The sequence below is a fragment of the Schistocerca nitens genome, chromosome 1 (genome assembly GCF_023898315.1).
Source record: "Schistocerca nitens isolate TAMUIC-IGC-003100 chromosome 1, iqSchNite1.1, whole genome shotgun sequence".
NCBI classification, from domain to species: Eukaryota; Metazoa; Arthropoda; class Insecta; order Orthoptera; family Acrididae; genus Schistocerca; species Schistocerca nitens.
Window position 1 is genome coordinate 113,727,505 of NC_064614.1, and position 21,181 is coordinate 113,748,685.

General features: G+C 39.8%; 1 protein-coding gene across 1 annotated transcript in view; it reads right to left on the reverse strand.

The window, feature by feature from the left end:
- Positions 1 to 21,181, reverse strand: part of LOC126234649 (ionotropic receptor 25a-like) — a 313,787-nt gene that overhangs the window by 88,781 nt on the left and 203,825 nt on the right. Inside the window, exon 10 of the mRNA XM_049943384.1 lies at positions 3,940 to 4,039. Coding sequence (XP_049799341.1) covers positions 3,940 to 4,039 — 100 coding nt within the window. The remainder of the gene's footprint in view (positions 1 to 3,939; positions 4,040 to 21,181) is intronic.

Sequence of the window (21,181 nt, forward strand, 5' to 3'; positions counted from 1 at the left end):
GGCCAGCTTGTTTAGTATTACCGCGAAATAGGAGGGGAGAGGGGAGGGAGGGAGGGAGGGAGAGAGGGAGAAAGAGAGAGAGAGAGAGAGAGAGAGAGAGCGAGTGCCACAGATATGATACGAGCATTTGGATGGCAATCATTAAACCAAGGCGTTTATCGTTGGGGCAGGATCTTCCCATGATATTTCAGTCACCAACTATTTCCTCTGAATGTGAAAAAAAATTGTTGGCGCCCACCTACAGAGGATGAAATTATCGTAACAAAATAAGAGAAATCAGATCTCGTACGGAAAGATTTAAGTGTTCGTTTTTCTCGCGCTCAGTTCGAGAGTGGAACGGCAGAGAAATAGCTTGAAGGTGGTTCGATGAACCCTATGCGATGCACTTGACTGTGAATTGCAGACTAATCGTGTATATGCAGATATCCTAATGGTATTCATCATGTACAGCGCCACTTCAAATTCAATTTTTATTCTCAGGTTCACCACTGTAACAGCGAAAGAAAAAAATGTTTTATAGTGCTCTTGTACTTTACGCACCGTTCATGTAACGCACATGTTCAGTGTTCGATATATTCAATGTATAAATACTTTATTTGATCACAATGTAACACACATAACATGTGGCTGGGTAGTTCACACCTATACAACTTTCATTACTTGTAATATTTTTTTGCGTAACCTTAGCCATTCAGTACAATGCCGTATTAGAATTTATTGTACATAATTTTACTTCTCTTTACGTCCTTTAAATTAATGTCATCGCTGTTGCAAAGACATGTTTTACTGTGCCCATATACTCTATACAGCCTGCAGGCATAAGGAGGGGAGATGCCATGACGTCACAAACTTGAATGAAGCCGACAGAAACCGAGCTCCGCCATTGCAGTTTGGTCAGAAGACTCGTTTCCGATTGTGCTACTGTCTAGAGCTGCTGAAGGTTTTTTCATTTTAAAATGCCGGTTTGCGTTGTTTACGGGTGTACTAACCGTTGGAATAGTGTTACCAAGTTAAAAGGAATCACGTTCCATGCGTAAGTGGCCCCGTTCGTAAAATATTGTCGTTTATATTCGTGAGATGTGCGGCCTTGTTTACGTTTTGTGAAACTGTTTTCTTCTTATTTTATTTCAGATTTCCGATCAATGAAGCTCGTAGGGCTCTGTGGGTTCATATGCTTATTTTTCTTGACAAAGCACAAACGATGTTTGTATTTACAAATGAAATTTTGTATAAGTGTGTAAACGAGTAAGAAATATCATCCGGTATGTAAACTAGCATAGCTTTCGGGTTCTGCTTTCACTTTACATCGACACAAATACAGTAAAAGGTGATTTGAGTTTGAAAAGAGCTTTGTACACTGTTATTTTTCATCATTCGAAGTTCGTATCCAAAAGAAACACTTAAGTTAACGAGACCAAATCAGTTGTATTGCTGGGGCAAAAACGCATTAAAAACAAAACGAAAACACCTGAAAAAGCTATCCTGACGTTGTGTTATGCATGTAAACATTGTAACACTCATCATCTGAAATTATTTCGCAGACATAACGTTAAATATGAAGAACACGCAATTCTAACAAGAGCTCTGTCACTGTTTTGACCAATCAAACATGGCGGCCCACCGGCTTCAAACAGACGTACAGAATTACGTCTTTGAACTATGTTTTTGTTGCTCAGGTGGAGTTTGGAGCTTGTGTGCTTCCACAAAACATAGAATGGTGTGTGTTAAAGCAGTTCCAGAGAATTTAACAACACTCACATAGTGCACGTTTCAAAATGTCGAAACTTCAAAATGTGTCACACAGACGATGAACACGTCACACATAAATATACATCACTTAACTTTTCGCCACATTTAATGTTTTATTAACTTTAAAGCCATTTCACGTATGTGAAGGCAAAACCGAAAAGAACACCTTCGTAACCATAACCAATTTTGACGAAAAGTTTCTTTTTATCTCACTTGTTAGTGCACGAACCCAATAACGACCATAAAGCGAGGCTCCAACAAGAAAGCAAAAAAGTCTTTAAGAACCACCTGAAGATGGATTTGTAATAAATCCGAGACTGGCAATGGTTTGATTTAAATAAAACTTCTTTCAGCCGTACTTGGAGCTGGCTGCTGTTTTGAATTATAGCCTTTATAGTTTTACTACAGCTTCGGTTAATGTCTACTTCAGCCAAGTAAGCGCTTCTTGAAGTGCCAAAATCGCTATCTATGCAATTCTTTTTTATGTAAATGAACAAAAACTCGCTAATCAATAAATCAGGCGAATTTGGCCAATGAGACATTGATTCGAAGTTTCCTCCGTCAAAACTAAATCTACCTCTACATACACGGCTGAACCAAAACATTTTGTGACCACTTCATGCATCGAGAGTGAACGAAGCGTTGTGGCGAAACTGAGAAGAAAGAAATGTGTGATCACTGTGTTTTAACTGTCCTCTCAAAGGTTCAAAGGTCTTCGAGAGGGTATATCTCAAGAAGCTACCGCATCACTTCACCTCCAAGGCGATAATACCTGAGCCTCTGCCATGTTACGTGGCCGCAAGTAATTCGGGACAGATTCATCCGCCGGTCGCTACTTAAGCCGTTGCCCGGCGCGTAACCGGCAGTTGCACCTTGTCAACACATCTGGGGCCGCCATCTTCCAGAGATACGTGGAGCCGCCAGCGGTCTTCATCCTGGCTATGCAGAGACTTGGCCTCTTGACATTTGGACCTTTCGAATTTTGGTATCTCGGCATGTTACAGTGATTCTGTTTAGAGACAGAAGCTTCAACGGGTGGTCCTTACAGCTCTGACTCTTTGTGACTTAGCCATTCTAGGCAAACAGTTGAACTTTGGCTTAAACAATCAGACGTGTTTAGTAAGACAGAGACTTCGATTGTCAACCTATTTTTGGTGTTATTGTGAATTTATGCTCCAAGACGGACAAGAGTGATTTATGTTATTAGTAACAAACTTGTTGTTCATTGTGTACATGGATGTTAGTTCTCCCGTGGCGGAGCTGGTGCGGACCACATCACGAAGAAAAATCTGATGAGCACACACTATTGATCAAGAATAAATTGAACAAATATGCAGTAATGAGAAGTAGCAAAAATGAGATTAGCGATAAACTTAACATTAGAATTAGGAACCGCGAAGCAGATGAAGTTAAGCAATTCTGCTACCTTGGAATCACAATAACATACGGAAGACGACGGAAGGAGGACATAAAAAGGTGACTAACACTGCTGAAGAGCATATTCCTGGCCACAAGAAGTCTGCTATATCAAACATCGGCTTCGAGGAGGAAATTTTCAAGAATTTACGGCTGGAGCACAGCATTGTATGATAGTGAATCATTGACCGAAGGGAAACCGAAAGAGAAGAGAATCGAAGCGTTTGATATGTGTTGCTGCAGAAGGGTGTTGAAAATTAGGTGGACTGATAAGATCTGAAATGAGAAATTCTCCGTAGGATCTGCAAAGAGAGGAATATGTGCGAAACACTGACAAAAAGAAAGAACAGCATGAGAGGGCACTGTAGAAGGTAAAAATTGCAAAAGAGGGCGGAAATTAGAATAGATCCAACAAATGATTGAGCTAGTTGGTTGCAAGTGCTATACTGAGACGAATCGCCATCAACAGTGCAACATGCCCTCACGGCAGCATATACCATGGAGACGTTTGGAATTCAACCTTCCACACTGGCGGAAAGACAACCGACCAAGCACTCAAACTACCTCCCCTCCCTCTGCCGGACAAATACTGCAAGCAAAAACTCCTCCCATTATCGGAATTCGAACCGGACACGTCCGAAGCTATCACCGGCGCAACACTCCAATTGCTGAACAGCATAAATCAAGTTATTGACGTGAGGAAAATTTCCAGTTGTCATGAGGTCTTTACACGATAAAATGTAGTAATTAGAGTCATTAGATGGTTTCACTTACCAATAGAGATGCCAGACTGGTCGAAGTAAGGAGCAACGAAGTCGATTACTTCTTCCCTCTCTGACGTCATTGTCAGCGGTGCGATTATCATGTCTGTCTCCTGAACAAGAAACAATGTCACTGAGTCAGAAGACGAACAGTTTTTAATTTGTTGCATCGTCGATAATGGAGGACAAAGAATTTTAATTACTTGTAACTATAACTAATACCGTGTTAACGAGTTCTGGTAGCTGCGTTTTATTTCTTGATGCTCTCTGAATGGAATCTCACACACTTCCGTCCCCCCTAGGTAGATTTGTTAGTAATTAAGAACAATGCTTCAAAATAATAATTCAATAATGACTTAGAGGTAACAGGGGCATAATGTTCAATGAACTTGAGACAAGGGCAAACACCAAATTGTAACGGATCTGCCATATCTACACTAATAACAAATCTGTGAAACTGTCGTATCTGTTTGACAACGCTTCTCCAAACCTGCTAGACGAATTTTCAAGGTTTTCACAGGTAACTTGCGCATAGCACGTGGCACCTTACAGGCTTAATTTAATCAAAATGAGATTACGGAAAAAATATCGAAATTGAAAGCTTTAACCAAACTAGTATTATAAATGTGAAAGTAAATTTCTCCGTTACGTTTTCACGACCAATCCGCTGAATCGATTTCGATGAAATTTGTTATGGAGACAGGTCGAACACTAGGGAAAAATGTAAGCTACTTTAGAAAATGTGTAGTACAAAATACTTATTAATTTTAAGAATATTACACGAAATAGGGAAAAATATTTGCCATTGGAAAAAGCTATTTGCTCTTTGGCTTTTGATCTTCAACAACAGGGAACACTGACTTTGACTATCTGGCTATTACCTCCAGGATCTATGGGATTTTAATTACGTTCGAGCCTCGGTCACGATTAGCAAGAGTGTTTATCGGTAAGCTCAGTCATGATGCAATATTTTACGAGCTGAAATTCATAACCCTCACCACCCTTGAAACACAAACGTGGCCCTATGCTCCATAGTCCAATCGGTCTATGTCTTCCTTCTGTAATTTTTCATTTATTCATTTATTATTATCTTTAATAGCAATTTATACTTATCTGGTAAAGCAGTTTGTAATTTCCCCAGATTGTCTGATGATGCCTAGCAGAGGCGAAACGCGGCATATGTGACGATTAAATAAACCTATCTTGGGCAAGCAAGACCGTTTTTTCTGTATCATTTAAAGTGTTGCTATGGTGGTCATGTCGCATCATAAAGGCATATTAATGCCCACTAATAGGTAACTGAAGTATCCCCCTTCGAAAGATCCGACTGTTTTCAGATTAAGTGCACTGTAATATTTCGAAAATGAAGGGGAAGCTTACAGTGGAATCACACATGGGAGAGACGGATATTTTCAAAACTGATCACGGTGATGTACAGTGAGAACTGACACAACGAACTCACGTTAACTCTGCGCCTGGCCAAGAGAGTGGTCCAATATTTTCGACAAGGACAAGCTCCAAATTTTAGGGAATCGTGATCAGTCAGTCAACAATAATAAAGATTTTGTGTTAATGCGAAAAAGAACCTACTTTATACAAAAATAACTGTGAAATATTCCCATTTTAACTACAAAGAAAACGATAGCTATGATGAAACTTTCTGGCAGACAGGAACTGTTTGCCGGACCGGTACTCTAACCCAGGACTTTTGCCTTTCGCTGGCAAGTGCTACGCCAACACGACCCGTCTTCACAGCTCTATTATGTCGCATTGCCAGTGTCCAGGCTGTCAAGGACCAGTTACAACAGTTGCGAACCAGCTTGCCTCAGGAGAGCATACAACTGCTTTATGACTGCCTTCTCAACCAAATCAGTGCACTCATCCGTGGCAGAGGGGGTGCAACGCCATACTGATAAGTGGGTTCACAATCGCAAGTCCTTTGTAAATCTGATTCGATTTTGTTATCACTGAAATGAAATCATACACCCTTTCAACCCGTGAAGATAAATTTCGTTTGCCTATCCATTTCTGGGTGCTTAACTTTTCTTGTCGGGCGGTATGTACTGAGTATTTGGCAAAGGGCTGGTAAATGAATATTTGAAAGGCTTTTGTGTGGGTCACTATGAGGAATAATTTGATTACTAAGAGCATGGGTATTTACGAGTTTACCTCTGGGTGACCATTTTAAATTTATACATTAAATGTATTCGCAGTTGCAAATATGGACAACTATCAACTGTAGAATAGAATGACGACAGTGAAAACTGGTGCCCGACAGGAACTCGAACCCGGATTTCCCGCTTACCGAGAGCGGTCGCCTTACCATCTGGCTATCCGTGCACGACTCACGGTCAGACCCAAACTTCCATATGTCGTGAATCATGCGTCTTCAGCCTGTACTCGTACATCCACTAAGCATACTCCCGTACAGGTGACACATTGTACTTGAAAGTCGCTTGCCCAGTGTCGGCAGATAAATTGTCTCGAATGGGTCACGGATGTGAGTAGAAATGCATAAGATTGCATAAGATGAACATGTAGGAAAGCAACCTAACGTCAGCCAGGGCGTTGGGAAGCAGGAGAAGTTGCGTTTTGGTGGCAAGGGACGCTGGAGCCACATGACCAGCTACAACAGAATGTTCTGGAAGGACGAGAGGACACGGGAGACGAGCGCGATCGCGGGATATTGCATCAGACGAGCCTGTATAAGCAGGGCCGCTGGTGCTGCTAGAGAGATTCCTTCGACAGTTGTCTCAGACGCTGGGCCTGAGTTACTCTGCCCGAGGGACGGGACTTAGTTTCTCGTGGCACTTAGCTGCACAGGGTACATGCTGGATCGCCCAACTTACATTCAATATGTTGGTGCCTCTTAGGGTTCGACAGTGGTCTAATCCTACCTCGTGTTTCATCTCAGTTATTTCATCAGAAGTTGTTACTGTTGTGGTCTTCAGTCCTGAGACCGGTCTGATGCAGCTCTACATGCTACTCTATCCTGCGCAAGCTTCTTCATCTCCCAGTACGTACTGCAACCTACATCCTTCTGAATCTGCTTAGTGTATTCATCTCTTGGTCTCCCTCTACGATTTTTTCCCTCCTCGCTGCCCTCCAGTACTAAATTGGTGATCCCTTGATGCCTCAGAACATGTCCTACCAACCGATCCCTTCTTCTTGTCAAGCTGCGCCACAAATTCCTCTTCTCCCCAATTCTATTCAATACCTCGTCATTAGTTATGTGATCTACCCATCTAATCTTCAGTAGTCTTCTGTAGCACCACATTTAGAATGCTTCTATTCTCTTCTTGTCCAAACTATTTATCGTCCATGTTTCACTTCCATACATGGCTACACTCTATACAAATACTTTCAGAAACGACTTCCAGACACTTAAATCAATACTCGATGTTAACAAATTTCTCTTCTACATTTTATATCCTCTCTACTTCGACCATCATCAGTTATTTTGCTCCCCAAATAACAAAACTCATTTACTACCTTAAGTGTCTCATTTCCTAATCTAATTCCCTCGTTGTGACCCGACTTAATTTGACTACATTCCATTATCCTCGTTTTGCTTTTGTTGATGTTCATCTTATACCCTCCTTTCAAGACACTGTCCATTCCGTTCAACTGCTCTTCCAAGTCCTTTGCTGTCTCTGACAGAATTACAATGTCATCGGCGAACTTCAAAGTTTTTATTTCTTCTCCATGGATTTTAATACCTACTCCGAACTTTTCTTTTGTTTCCTTTACTGCTTGCTCAATATACAGATTGAATAACATCGGGGAGAGGCTACAACTCTGTCTCACTTCCTTCCCAACCAGTGCTTCCCTTTCGTGTCCCTCGACTCTTATAACTGCCATCTGCTTTCTGTACAAATTGTAAATAGCCTTTCGCTCCCTGTATTTTATCCCTGCCACCTTCAGAATTTGAAAGAGAGTAGTCCAGTCAACATTGTCAGAAGTATACATCCTTTATCTCACCGAGTTCCCTTATTTGCAAAGAATTTCCAGCTTGTTTTCCAGTACCAGGACTTCGAGTTGGATCTAGCGTCTAGCTCCCATCCTGATCCGCTCGCAGGAAACTACAGACGCAACAAAATACAATACTGCAGTGCCTGTGTTATTCCGGATTACGATGCAAAGTTCCTTCGCACATGCATGCGTGAGTCGTGCCCGGACAGCCAAATGGGAAGGCGACTGCTAGCGATAAATTCGAGTCCCGGTCCGGCGCAAATTTTCACTGTCGTAATTCCATTACACAGCTGATGGTTGTCCTTATTGGCAATTGCGAATATATTTAATGTGTTTCATAACGGCTGCAGTCGCTGCTTTTGGACATGAATGCGTGTGGAAAGGAAGTTTGTATCGTAATTTAGAATAACACAGGCACTGCAATATCGTATTTTAAATTTAGATCTCTGCATTCCCAGCTTGCTCAGTCCCACAGATATAGTCTATCATTTAAATTTGTTTAGCGCTCAAGGGGGGTAGGACGTCAAACGGGCCGACTCGGAGCGGGAGAGGCATCACAGGGCATTTTAATTTCCAGTGTCTATAATTTTACAAATAAATTCATCAAACTTTGTCAGCATCATCAGGAAGGATTCAGGATTCACACCCATTGCAGTGGAAGTTTGAAAACATAACAAAATAAATTTTTTTACGTGCGAAATTTCAGCATTTTTTCACTTACTAATGGCTGCATTTGTTGCTATAGGTTGAAACGCGTACGTTTCATAGGCAGCGATGGCGAGCCACAGAATCTCTGACCAGAGAGCATGTAGTTAGTGCAGTGGCGCTCGACTCGCAGTAGCGAACATCAGTCTGTCAGTAGTGGTAGCCCAGTGCAGTTGCGAGTAGCGTGTCGGAGATGACGCAGTCGCGGTCTAGATGCGGGAGAGTTTAGTTGTGTGTGAGCAGTCGGCGGGCGTCGACATCGCACTCTGGTCATGATTCAGGACGAGGTATATTTTTATTAAATAACGTATTCAAGCAGCATTGCGCTCATCAGATAATCTAATGTATATTTATTGTAATTAACTTTCAAGAATCGCCCCAATAATAATTTTGATTTCAAAGTAATTTTTAACACAAAAAAAAATTCATTTGATTCCCTTGCATTTCCTTAAAGAAAATTTTCAGTTAAATTAAAAAAAAATTATTATTGCGATGCATTTCCTCCAAGATGTGGCGCAGAATAAGAGCAGATACAGTTTTACTAAGGTAAGAATTTCAGTTTAATTATTGAACAGGGCCTAAAGATCGACATTTCGGTCTATTTGTGTTTTCATTGTCACTGAGATTTTATTATCATTCAAATGACATTCATTTTTTTGTGCGCAAGTTACATTTGGGTCAGATTGCTAGTTCAGATTTATTGCCACTTCTACTAATATGTTTCTGGGGAGCTTACACTTAGATATGGGTCAATTTCTTATAGATATTATTTAAAATATTTTTTGTGGGGAGGTTACACTTGGCGACACCCAGTCCAGGATCGTATTTCGTTGAGAATCTTTTGAAAAACAGTCAGATATCTGCTCTTATTTGCTTAGATATAATTAGAATTTGGCGCAACGCTTTTACTAATTTTGTAACTTTCTTTCCTCAGATCATCGGCAATTCGTTGCTCTGTTGTATTTGTTTGTTGCCTTTTGCATTGTGCTTATTTGTTTTGTGAATAATTTTGACTATTGTAAATATGCCGCGAAAGACTGTGAATAGTGTATCGCGTGGTATAATGAATGAATTTACCGACTTAAACAACGTGACCGATAGTACTAGTGACACGCAGTGTAATGATGACAATCCTGCGTTCACTGACAATCAATGCGTTCCAACCACTAATGATGACTTTTGTCTTAATGATGAACAAACGAACTCGGTTATGTCCTCTGTTGATTTGACAACAATCGACGACGCGGGACGCTCTATTGTAATGAGCGCTGCCCAGCATAACACACCCGGTTTGGAAAATTCAAGTAACAAACACACAAATTTGTCTAACGAATATGGAAAGGATACACAAAGTACGACGGATTTATTTAATTCCGAAATAATGTCGTACAGTGTGCATCCGACTGACAAACCTTTTTGTGAAACTCAGAATGACCAAATGGTCACACAAAATGCGACAATTCCAGATCCACCATTAAACAGCACAGTGAATGGGGTAGATAATGTTACATTGGGTCAAATTATGGCAATATTGCTACAAAATAAGGAAGAGTCCAAACAACAGAACGAACAGTTAAATAAAAAATTAGACAACAATTCCAGACAGTTAAGTGAACAAATTAGAGACGTTGCTGCGGAATGCCATGACACTAAGGTACAGTTACGCGAGGAAATTGAGGCTTGTTCAAAGAAAAATAGCGAAGAGATTAGAACTGTTGCTCATGAATTAAGGGAAATGCAAACAGCCACAACAGAAACACTTAGAGCGGAAATCAGTACAGTCGCTAAACAATGCTCCGAAAAAGCTACACAATTACGCGACGAGTTTAAAGCAATGACGGTAGAACTTTCGCGCACAGTGGACGCAAAGATAGACGCGAAATTCGAACAACAAAACACTCAGATTAACGAACGTCTTAGTCTTCACATACAAAACAGTGATATGCGTTTCCGCAAATTTATTGAGGATCAAAATAAAGTAAAACGTCAAGTAATGGAAACAATCACTGCTCAGAGACAAGAAGACAAACGTAAAATGTTTACGAAGGCAAAAACGTATGTAGACAATAATATTGCCACAGTGTCCGACGAAATTAATACCATCAAACAGTCGAACACAGAATTACGTGACGAAATTTCGGATCTTAAATCGAAAACAGACACATACATAACCGATTTTCAAACAATGACCGACAGACTCGAACAATTAGAACTAACACAGGATTCCGATGTGGTCAAAGCTGACGTTAAAAAACTGAACGAAACTACACGTAATTTGCAAAAACAGATTAATGCGTCTGATTCTAAAACCGATGATCAGGCAAAAATACTGACTGAAAAATATGATGAATTGGCCAGTCGTATTGATGCTATCGAAAGTAGTAACGACAATAAATCAGATGATACTTCACCGGTTTCATTTAATCAAACACCGGAATTTCAAAATCTACAGCAGACTATTAATGAGATAGATTCATCTAATAACACATTGCGTCGAAAACTGTCAAGTTTACAGCAAGAAGTAACAGAGATGAAAAGTATTTCAGTTCATAACACATCACAGCAGACGCCACCTTGCGAACATTTGTCAGACTTGCGCAACGCGTATAATTTGGGTAATCTACAGAGAGTACGGGACTTAGATTCCGAACAACCACAGTTCAATAGATTCTCTTACAATCCTGAACCTGTTCCATCACACAGAGACGATAATTTTGATTACAAACATTTTCTGTCAGTGAGAAAGTTTAAAGTGTTTAAAAATGACAGAACACAGATTCATCCGCTAGATTGGATACAACAATTTAGTTTTGCTTTTCCACCGACTTGGCCTGTAACACACAAACTTGAATTCATTTGTAGTTTTTTGGAAGGCGAACCGGCAACTCGTATGAGGCCGATAGCGAGACAATGTTATTCAGTAGAAGAGTTTCAGAATGCGTTTCTATCTGCGTATTGGTCGAAGACGACACAGCGCGGAATTAAAGATCAGTTAATTAGCTTACCAAATTATGAGAACACAAATTTTTCCAGTGTCACGCAATTTTTTGAGCACATGGTCCAACAGAACCAGTATTTAAGTGAACCCTACAGTGAATCCGCACTCATTCAATTATGTATCTCTAAATTACCACGGTCATTAAGAGTGTCACTTCTAACAGGTCAGCAAAAAGAAAATATTTCGGCATTCAGGGATCTGCTGCAGCTTTTAGAAGTGCAGCAATCAGATTATTCTTTCGTAAACAAAAATTTTTCATATAACAACCAAGGCCAACAGACGTACAGCAATTATGATCAGACACGTAATTTTAATAGGAAAGGTAACAGACGCTTTAGGAATGACAACCACCAAAACTTTAATAACAGACAAAATTCTAATTATCAATATCGTCAAAATTTTGAGCAACAGGAATCACATTTTGGTAACAATAGACGTTTTCCACCACAACAGCATGAAAGTCAGCCAGTTGGAATACATAACCAACAATGGAATGCACAAGGTCAACCAGGCTTTAATGTTTCGCCGCGTGCACGTATAGTCCCTGATACAACAAATAGTAACGCACGGCAGCAAGGAAATAACTACGTACAGAGAAGACAGTATTTCAATTCGTATCGCAATGCACCATATAGGAATGACGATTACGACAGACGTAAAAATGATGACGACAATTTTCAGCGTACATCTAACAACTGTCGGTCATACCAACAGCAAAATTATCCACAAGAACCTATTCTCATGAATGAACCCGACAGTAGGTATCATCCAGAGCGTAATACGTCTGGAAGAAGTAATAGAACTGTTCAAATTGTAGAAATGCCACAACATCCTCCAGAAAATAATAACACGTCGGATAGAATTTGACTAGATACTGTACAGGACGCATCTTCCAATAACACAAGCACTACCTTTGACACGCAGAATGTTGTTCACGAAAATGTTATTACTTTCGATGACATCCGAGACACACTTTTACAGGAAAGACCAGTTGTTCAGAAAACCATTTCACATCCTGTCATCGAAATTAAAATTGGTTCATCGAAATTTTCGGCAGTAATCGATTCCGGATCACCTATGTCAGTAATAAATGAAGAAACTTTTAACGAGTGTAACAAAGAGAACACCTATCCCACATTACCATTAGGCAAAACGAAAGTAAAAGGAGCAGTATCGAGTAAAGGAGTAGACGTTAAATTACAGACAAATTTATCATTTTGTATTGGAGGTCATACTTTTCACTCAAATTTTTGGATTGTTCCTTTATTGACAACAGACGTTATTTTAGGCATGAATTTTCTGGTACAACACGACGCTGTTGTTGATTTTCAAAACTCTTATTTAATGTTGAAGGACGAAAATGTACAATTAGCTTTAGAATTTCAGCATTCCTTATCTGCAGAAGAACAAACAATTAACCGCACAGAGGTCATTTCCGCAACACGTAACATAGACTGTAGTTCCACATTGTTCACGGATACGTACGTACATAACTACACTCCTGGAAATTGAAATAAGAATACCGTGAATTCATTGTCCCAGGAAGGGGAAACTTTATTGACACATTCCTGGGGTCAGATACATCACATGATCACACTGACAGAACCACAGGCACATAGACACAGGCAACAGAGCATGCACAATGTCGGCACTAGTACAGTGTATATCCACCTTTCGCAGCAATGCAGGCTGCTATTCTCCCATGGAGACGATCGTAGAGATGCTGGATGTAGTCCTGTGGAACGGCTTGCCATGCCATTTCCACCTGGCGCCTCAGTTGGACCAGCGTTCGTGCTGGACGTGCAGACCGCGTGAGACGACGCTTCATCCAGTCCCAAACATGCTCAATGGGGGACAGATCCGGAGATCTTGCTGGCCAGGGTAGTTGACTTACACCTTCTAGAGCACGTTGGGTGGCACGGGATACATGCGGACGTGCATTGTCCTGTTGGAACAGCAAGTTCCCTTGCCGGTCTAGGAATGGTAGAACGATGGGTTCGATGACGGTTTGGATGTACCGTGCACTATTCAGTGTCCCCTCGACGATCACCAGTGGTGTACGGCCAGTGTAGGAGATCGCTCCCCACACCATGATGCCGGGTGTTGGCCCTGTGTGCCTCGGTCGTATGCAGTCCTGATTGTGGCGCTCACCTGCACGGCGCCAAACACGCATACGACCATCATTGGCACCAAGGCAGAAGCGACTCTCATCGCTGAAGACGACACGTCTCCATTCGTCCCTCCATTCACGCCTGTCGCGACACCACTGGAGGCGGGCTGCACGATGTTGGGGCGTGAGTGGAAGACGGCCTAACGGTGTGCGGGACCGTAGCCTAGCTTCATGGAGACGGTTGCGAATGGTCCTCGCCGATACCCCAGGAGCAACAGTGTCCCTAATTTGCTGGGAAGTGGCGGTGCGGTCCCCTACGGCACTGCGTAGGATCCTACGGTCTTGGCGTGCATCCGTGCGTCGCTGCGGTCCGGTCCCAGGTCGACGGGCACGTGCACCTTCCGCCGACCACTGGCGACAACATCGATGTACTGTGGAGACCTCACGCCCCACGTGTTGAGCAATTCGGTGGTACGTCCACCCGGCCTCCCGCATGCCCACTACACGCCCTCGCTCAAAGTCCGTCAACTGCACATACGGTTCACGTCCACGCTGTCGCGGCATGCTACCAGTGTTAAAGACTGCGATGGAGCTCCGTATGCCACGGCAAACTGGCTGACACTGACGGCGGCGGTGCACAAATGCTGCGCAGCTAGCGCCATTCGACGGCCAACACCGCGGTTCCTGGTGTGTCCGCTGTGCCGTGCGTGTGATCATTGCTTGTACAGCCCTCTCGCAGTGTCCGGAGCAAGTATGGTGGGTCTGACACACCGGTGTCAATGTGTTCTTTTTTCCATTTCCAGGAGTGTATAATACTCCAGACGAAGCTGAGTACGACGTAATGCAGATGATTTCCGATAAAGTTAAACAAAGCAGTGCAAATACAGACGACGAACGAACGCAATTACACAAAATTCTTTTACAGCAAGCTCCAGTTTTCGACAACATTCCTGGTACTATGTCCGGCTTTATGTATGAATTTCAAGTCAAACAGCACGACACATTTAAAGCAAAGCATTATCCCATTCCATATATCCACAGAGAACCAGTTAAAAAAGAATTGCAAGATATGCTCGACCAAGGAATTATAGAACCAGCAGTTAGTCCGTACATAAACCCGCTACATATTGTTAAGAAAAAAGATGGCTCACTTCGCCTCGTACTTGATTCACGTCACATCAATGACATAATTATTAATGAAACAGATCGACCACAGACATTAGAAGAATTACTACAGAAATTTCACGGTACAGCTATTTATTCTACACTAGATTTGAAATCGGGATTTTGGCAAATTCAACTTCATCCGAATTGCAGAAAGTACACAGCTTTTCTCTGTTTTGGTGACTGTTATCAATTTTGTAAATTTCCGTTCGGCTTAACTATTTCTTCTGCAGCTTTTATTCACGGTTTGAACACAATACTTCCGACAGAACTTAAAGACAGAATTACGACGTACGTAGATGACATCCTTATTGCAGAAGCTAACTGGTCTGAACATAATATGATTCTTGAACGACTGTTGCAAACTTTTCGTACACAAGGACTCACAGTTAACCTCAGTAAATCGCATTTTAGCAAAACTTCTATAAAATTTCTCGGACACGTAATTTCAGCAGAAGGCATTGCGCCTGATCCAGAAAAACTTCAAGCTCTACGTGATATTACTGTTCCTACGACGAAGAAACAATTACGCAGTTTTTTGGGCTTAATCAACTTTTTTCGCAAATTTATTCATCACTATGCTTTAGACACACCTCGATTATGTCAATTAACAGGTAAAAACACTATTTGGTCATGGGATAAGCAAGCACATTCTGAATTCGTGAACCTGAAACATGCTTTGTTGAATGCTCCACTTTTATCGCACCCAGATCTTACCAGAAATTGTTTCATTGCCACCGACAGTTCCAACACAGCTTTAGGCGTACATATTTTTCAGGAAATTGAAGAAGATGGCTCTACAGTAATCAAAAACATCGCATTTGCAAGCCGCATTTTGTCACCTGCTGAACGAAATTATTCCGTTACAGAACTAGAAACATTATGTGTTGTATGGGCTTTTGCGAGATTTCGACACTTTCTTTATGGCAGACACACGACCGTTTACACAGACCATAGAGCTATACAATTCTTACTTTCGGCTAAATTCACACACGATAGATTAAGCAGATGGAAACTGTATTTACAGGAATTTAATTTTACGATTGTTCACATTCCCGGCACACAAAATGTTGTAGCAGACGCACTATCGCGTTCTCTCAGCAACAATCAGCAAGACGTAGCAACCAACTTCTGCAAAGCAAATTTCAGCGTCATGTACATTCAACAAGTTGCATTTGAAAATTTTATTTCATCGTCATTACAAGACATAGCACGAGAGCAAAGCAAAGACAATGTGTGGAAAGAAATTAAACACCTTTGGCAAGATAAGAATAATGTTACGATTAGGAACCACTACACTGTACGCAATGACATTCTGTTTCGCCGCTCTCATCCAGACAGCAACAATTGGTTATTATGCATTCCTGACGAACTGGTTAACAAATTAATCTGGTATACTCATTTAAGTTATGCACATTACGGAGCCAGAAAATGTTTTCTTATACTGAGACAGAACTGTTATTTTATCAACATGGAAAAACGTATACGACGAGTTTTAGCGTCATGTAAAATTTGCCAGAAAGCTAAGTCAGACACCACTTCACACATTCCTCCATTATATCCCATTGTACCTGTTAAATTAAGACATATGGCCGCAGTAGACATTTTTGGTCCAATTCCGAGAACTAACAGAGGTTTTTGCTACATCTTTGTCGCTGTTGAACTCACTTCAAAATTTGTTACCTTCACTCCGTTACGCAAAGCTACTGCTAAAACTGTTTCGAAAGAATTTGTAAAGCATTTTCTATTTCATGTAGGACATGTGATGAAAGTAATTTCAGATAATGGATCACAATTTCGTTCTGCTATATGGACACGCATGTTACGAGCTAGAAACATTTCTCCGATTTATATATCCAAGTACCACGCTTCTTCGAACCCCTGTGAACGATTAATGAAAGAAATTGGTAAACTGTGTAGAATATACTGCCACAAAAGACATATTGATTGGGACACACACATATTCTCATTCCAAGATGTAATTAATTCCATACCAAATGAATCCACTATGCTATCTCCGTATTTTATACTGAAAAACGTTGAACCACCTAACAAAATCACAGAATTAGTAAACCCTCCCGACATCTCGTCGACTAAGACACCACGAAATAATTGACATTGCGCTGAACAACATCAAAAGTGCCGCAGAGCGCCGGAGAAGACAGCAAAAACAGGTTTGTAGACGCCGCGACTTTCACATTGGACAGAAGATATTAGTACGTACACACTATTTATCCAGCAAATTAAAAGGTAAGTGCAGTAAATTTGAACTTCTATACGCAGGTCCATATCGGATTCGCAGTATTCCTCACCCTAATGTTGTACACGTCGAAACTCTGAGAACCAGAAAATCGAAAGGAAACCACCACTTATCCAACATAAAACCCTTTATTGAGTGAACATACTTTGCGATTTATCACGCTGTAATGCTATTTGGTAATTTTATGAACATTTCTGCAATTATATTCACATGACTAATTATTGATGATTATCGTATATTTTCTTGGCAAGTGCCCAGCAAGGTAAGGTTAGCAGGTCGCTCTTCTTGTCGTTACACATCAGACCGTGCACATTTTTCATTTTTTTTTGTGTGTATGATTGTTTTCCTGTTTTGTTTGTATACATTATGAAATAGCTAAGGTATAACACACCAGTTGACTTTGACATTTTTTGCCCTGTGATATCTCAACATCGTGACTGTTTTACATTTTTTTTGCTGCTGCATTGTGATATTCTCTGTGCATTTTGCCTTTGAACACTGTCTATGCTTTTGACATATTACGTTTTCTGTCATGTTATGCTGTATGCTTAATTGTGTCACCATTAACCAGTCATTATTTAATGGGTATATGATTTAAATGCAAGACATTAATCTTTGTTCATCAATTTCAGAAAGAAATGATGCGTAAAGGAAATAAATTAAACAGAAATGAGAATTTCACCTACGGAATAAACGAAAGAAGATGCAATAACTTTATGAGGAAGAGTAAATGGATTAGGATTAACAAGCATTAACAAGAATATACTATACACATCGTAGAATAGCAGTCTTAACTAATTTTTTCTTTCAGAATACGAAGCGATTGATGCAGGCTGTCAGACAGAACTACACATCTTAGTTTTTAGTGATGAAATATGCTAGGGATAAGGAATAGTTGTATAATGAATAATGAAGTGATTTTTGCAGATGATAATGAATGCTGATGAAGAGTAATGATGAAGAATATACTAATATGGAAAGTGAAGTTTTTTCTTTACAGGTGATGATAATAATGAAGTTATGATAATATGGATAATGAAGTGATGGATAATGAAGTTTTTTTTTTTTACAGGTGAGGATAATGTTGAAGTTATGTATTTATGCTATGTAGTTATTTAGGTATTTGATGCAGTTTGCTTTGACAGCAGGTGTTATATTGCATAGTAGGATGACTGAAGGTTTTGGAAACGACAGCTATGGAACACATTTTTATACACATTTCACAACCTGTTAATTCGAAGTTCACTACCTTTCAGCATAGTCTGCGTTTCTTCTTTCAGCTCAATAATCCATTTTGTATTTTTTCCAGGAGAAGCTTTTCATGATACTTACTAAACTTGTTACTTATTATACCTGTTCTAGTACTTACATTTTTATTTTTTACCCATTTGTGTATATAATTTACAAATGTGATCACATATACTGCCTTGTGTCACAACCTTGCTACAGCTGACTCATGACGAATGACGTTACACATTTTTCATTTACAGGAACAACCTAGAAGCATTTTTTTTTCTTTTTTCTTCTTGCTTTCCCTTATAATTACCCAAAGCAATGCATTGCTAGCACAAAAACAAAATGTATTACCAGTCCCAAATAATGATACCAGTTTCAGAAAATTCTGAATAATACTGATCAGCTCTGAATAGTATGTCATTTCAGTAATGACTTCTTAATGATGCAAAAAAAAAAAATAATGCTTTGTAACTGGCTAATAACTACCACTGTTTATTGTAATGAGACTACTTATAATGCCCATGATTATTAATGCTATGATTGTAATTAACTGATTTTTTAATAATGACTTCTTAATGATATGAATAATGACTGAATGATGAACAATGTTTTATACTATTCAATACTTGCTGGCCACTGAGTGCCAATAATTAATATAATTAAATGATTTATGACCTTTCATGTTCTGTAACTGGCCACTGAGTGCCAATAATTAATGTAACTAAATTAATTAGCTCTTGTTTTCAATAATGACTTTACATGTTTTAGTAACTGGCCACTAAGTGCCGATAATTAATGTAATTAAATGAATTATGAGTTTTCATGTTTTTGTAACTGGCCAATGAGTGCCAATAATTTATATAATACAATGTATTATGTTAATGCTAGGCCAATAATTGACTCTCCTTTTCAATGATGACTTTTGATGAACATTATTCTGTCATACTAAATATGGTTTGTAACTCGCCAAGGACTGCCGCTGTTTATTGTAATACGACTACCCATGATGGCAATAATTTAATTTTATGAACATTATTCTGTAATACTAAATACATGGTACAGAAATGTTCAATAACTAGGCTATGAATGCAACAAACTACTAATGTAACTACTAATCAAGACTTGTCTGTTACTTAATGTCCTTCACCTTCTGACCTAACTACCTGGAATTACTGTAATATCCATTTGTCTTGTCCATCCTCATGATCATGGAGCACTATATTTGGTTTTTGCACTAATTCTACGTTGGTGTTGCCTTGTAAGAGCGTGGTGTTGACACGACATGCTGTCCACCACCGTGAGCGATGAAGACGTTATTAGCGATGGAGACGTTATTATGGTACCACTGTTTGGTGTACCTGATGTACTGCCTAAATGATAACATGGAAGATTACTACGACATTTCAGTGTCTTGGTTACGCTGATAAATACTTCTGGGAAAAGAACTTCAAATTGTGTCACTTGGTGTTGTACTTTGTGGAAAGATATGGACTTTCAGTGCAGCCACGTGCAATCTAAAGTGCTACAACCATGATGCAATCCTTCCCTTTCCTATCCTAATAGTGAAAATCATTTTTTTTGCTAACATCATTTATGTTCATGGACTATACGTTTTTTTTCGATTTGTTGAACTCCAGTGCAAGTACACTTATGTCACTTGTCGACATGATTTTTTGCCATTATGTTTATTTGTTGTGAAAATACTAAAGACATTTTTTCGATTTGTTCTGAAGTGCAGTATGTGTGCACTCTTGTCATCTATATTGTATATACTTTTTGTGATTTGATGATTTTTTTGCCATTACATTTATTTGTTGTGAAAACGTGAAGAATCTTTCAGTGCGTGTGCACTTTGTTATCTATCAAATAATTTGTATATACATTTTCCAGATATGTTTTGTACTTATATTTTGTCTTTGTCTGAAATGTTTTGTACTCGGTGCATGTGCACATTTAATTCATATACTACATCTGAATATTTTGTAATTTGTAAAAGTTAATTAATTAAAGAAAAAAATTTGCCGCGATTGGCAAGTCCAAATGACTCACCATCGCTGCCAAATTTTTGCCCCCCCAGTGGAGGGTTATGAAACGCGTACGTTTCATAGGCAGCGATGGCGAGCCACAGAATCTCTGACCAGAGAGCATGTAGTTAGTGCAGTGGTGCTCGACTCGCAGTAGCGAACATCAGTCTGTCAGTAGTGGTAGCCCAGTGCAGTTGCGAGCTAGTGGTTGCGAGTAGCGCGTCGGAGATGACGCAGTCGCGGTCTAGATGCGAGAGAGTTTAGTTGTGTGTGAGCAGTCGGCGGGCGTCGACATCGCACTCTGGTCATGATTCAGGACGAGGTATATTTTTATTAAATAACGTATTCAAGCAGCATTGCGCTCATCAGATAATCTAATGTATATTTATTGTAATTAACTTTCAAGAATCGCCCCAATAATAATTTTGATTTCAAAGTAATTTTTAACACAAAAAAAAATTCATTTGATTCCCTTGCATTTCCTTAAAGAAAATTTTCAGTTAAATTAAAAAAAAATTATTATTGCGATGCATTTCCTCCAAGATGTGGCGCAGAATAAGAGCAGATACAGTTTTACTAAGGTAAGAATTTCAGTTTAATTATTGAACAAGGCCTAAAGATCGACATTTCGGTCTATTTGTGTTTTCATTGTCACTGAGATTTTATTATCATTCAAATGACATTCATTTTTTTGTGCGCAAGTTACATTTGGGTCAGATTGCTAGTTCAGATTTATTGCCACTTCTACTAATATGTTTCTGGGGAGCTTACACTTAGATATGGGTC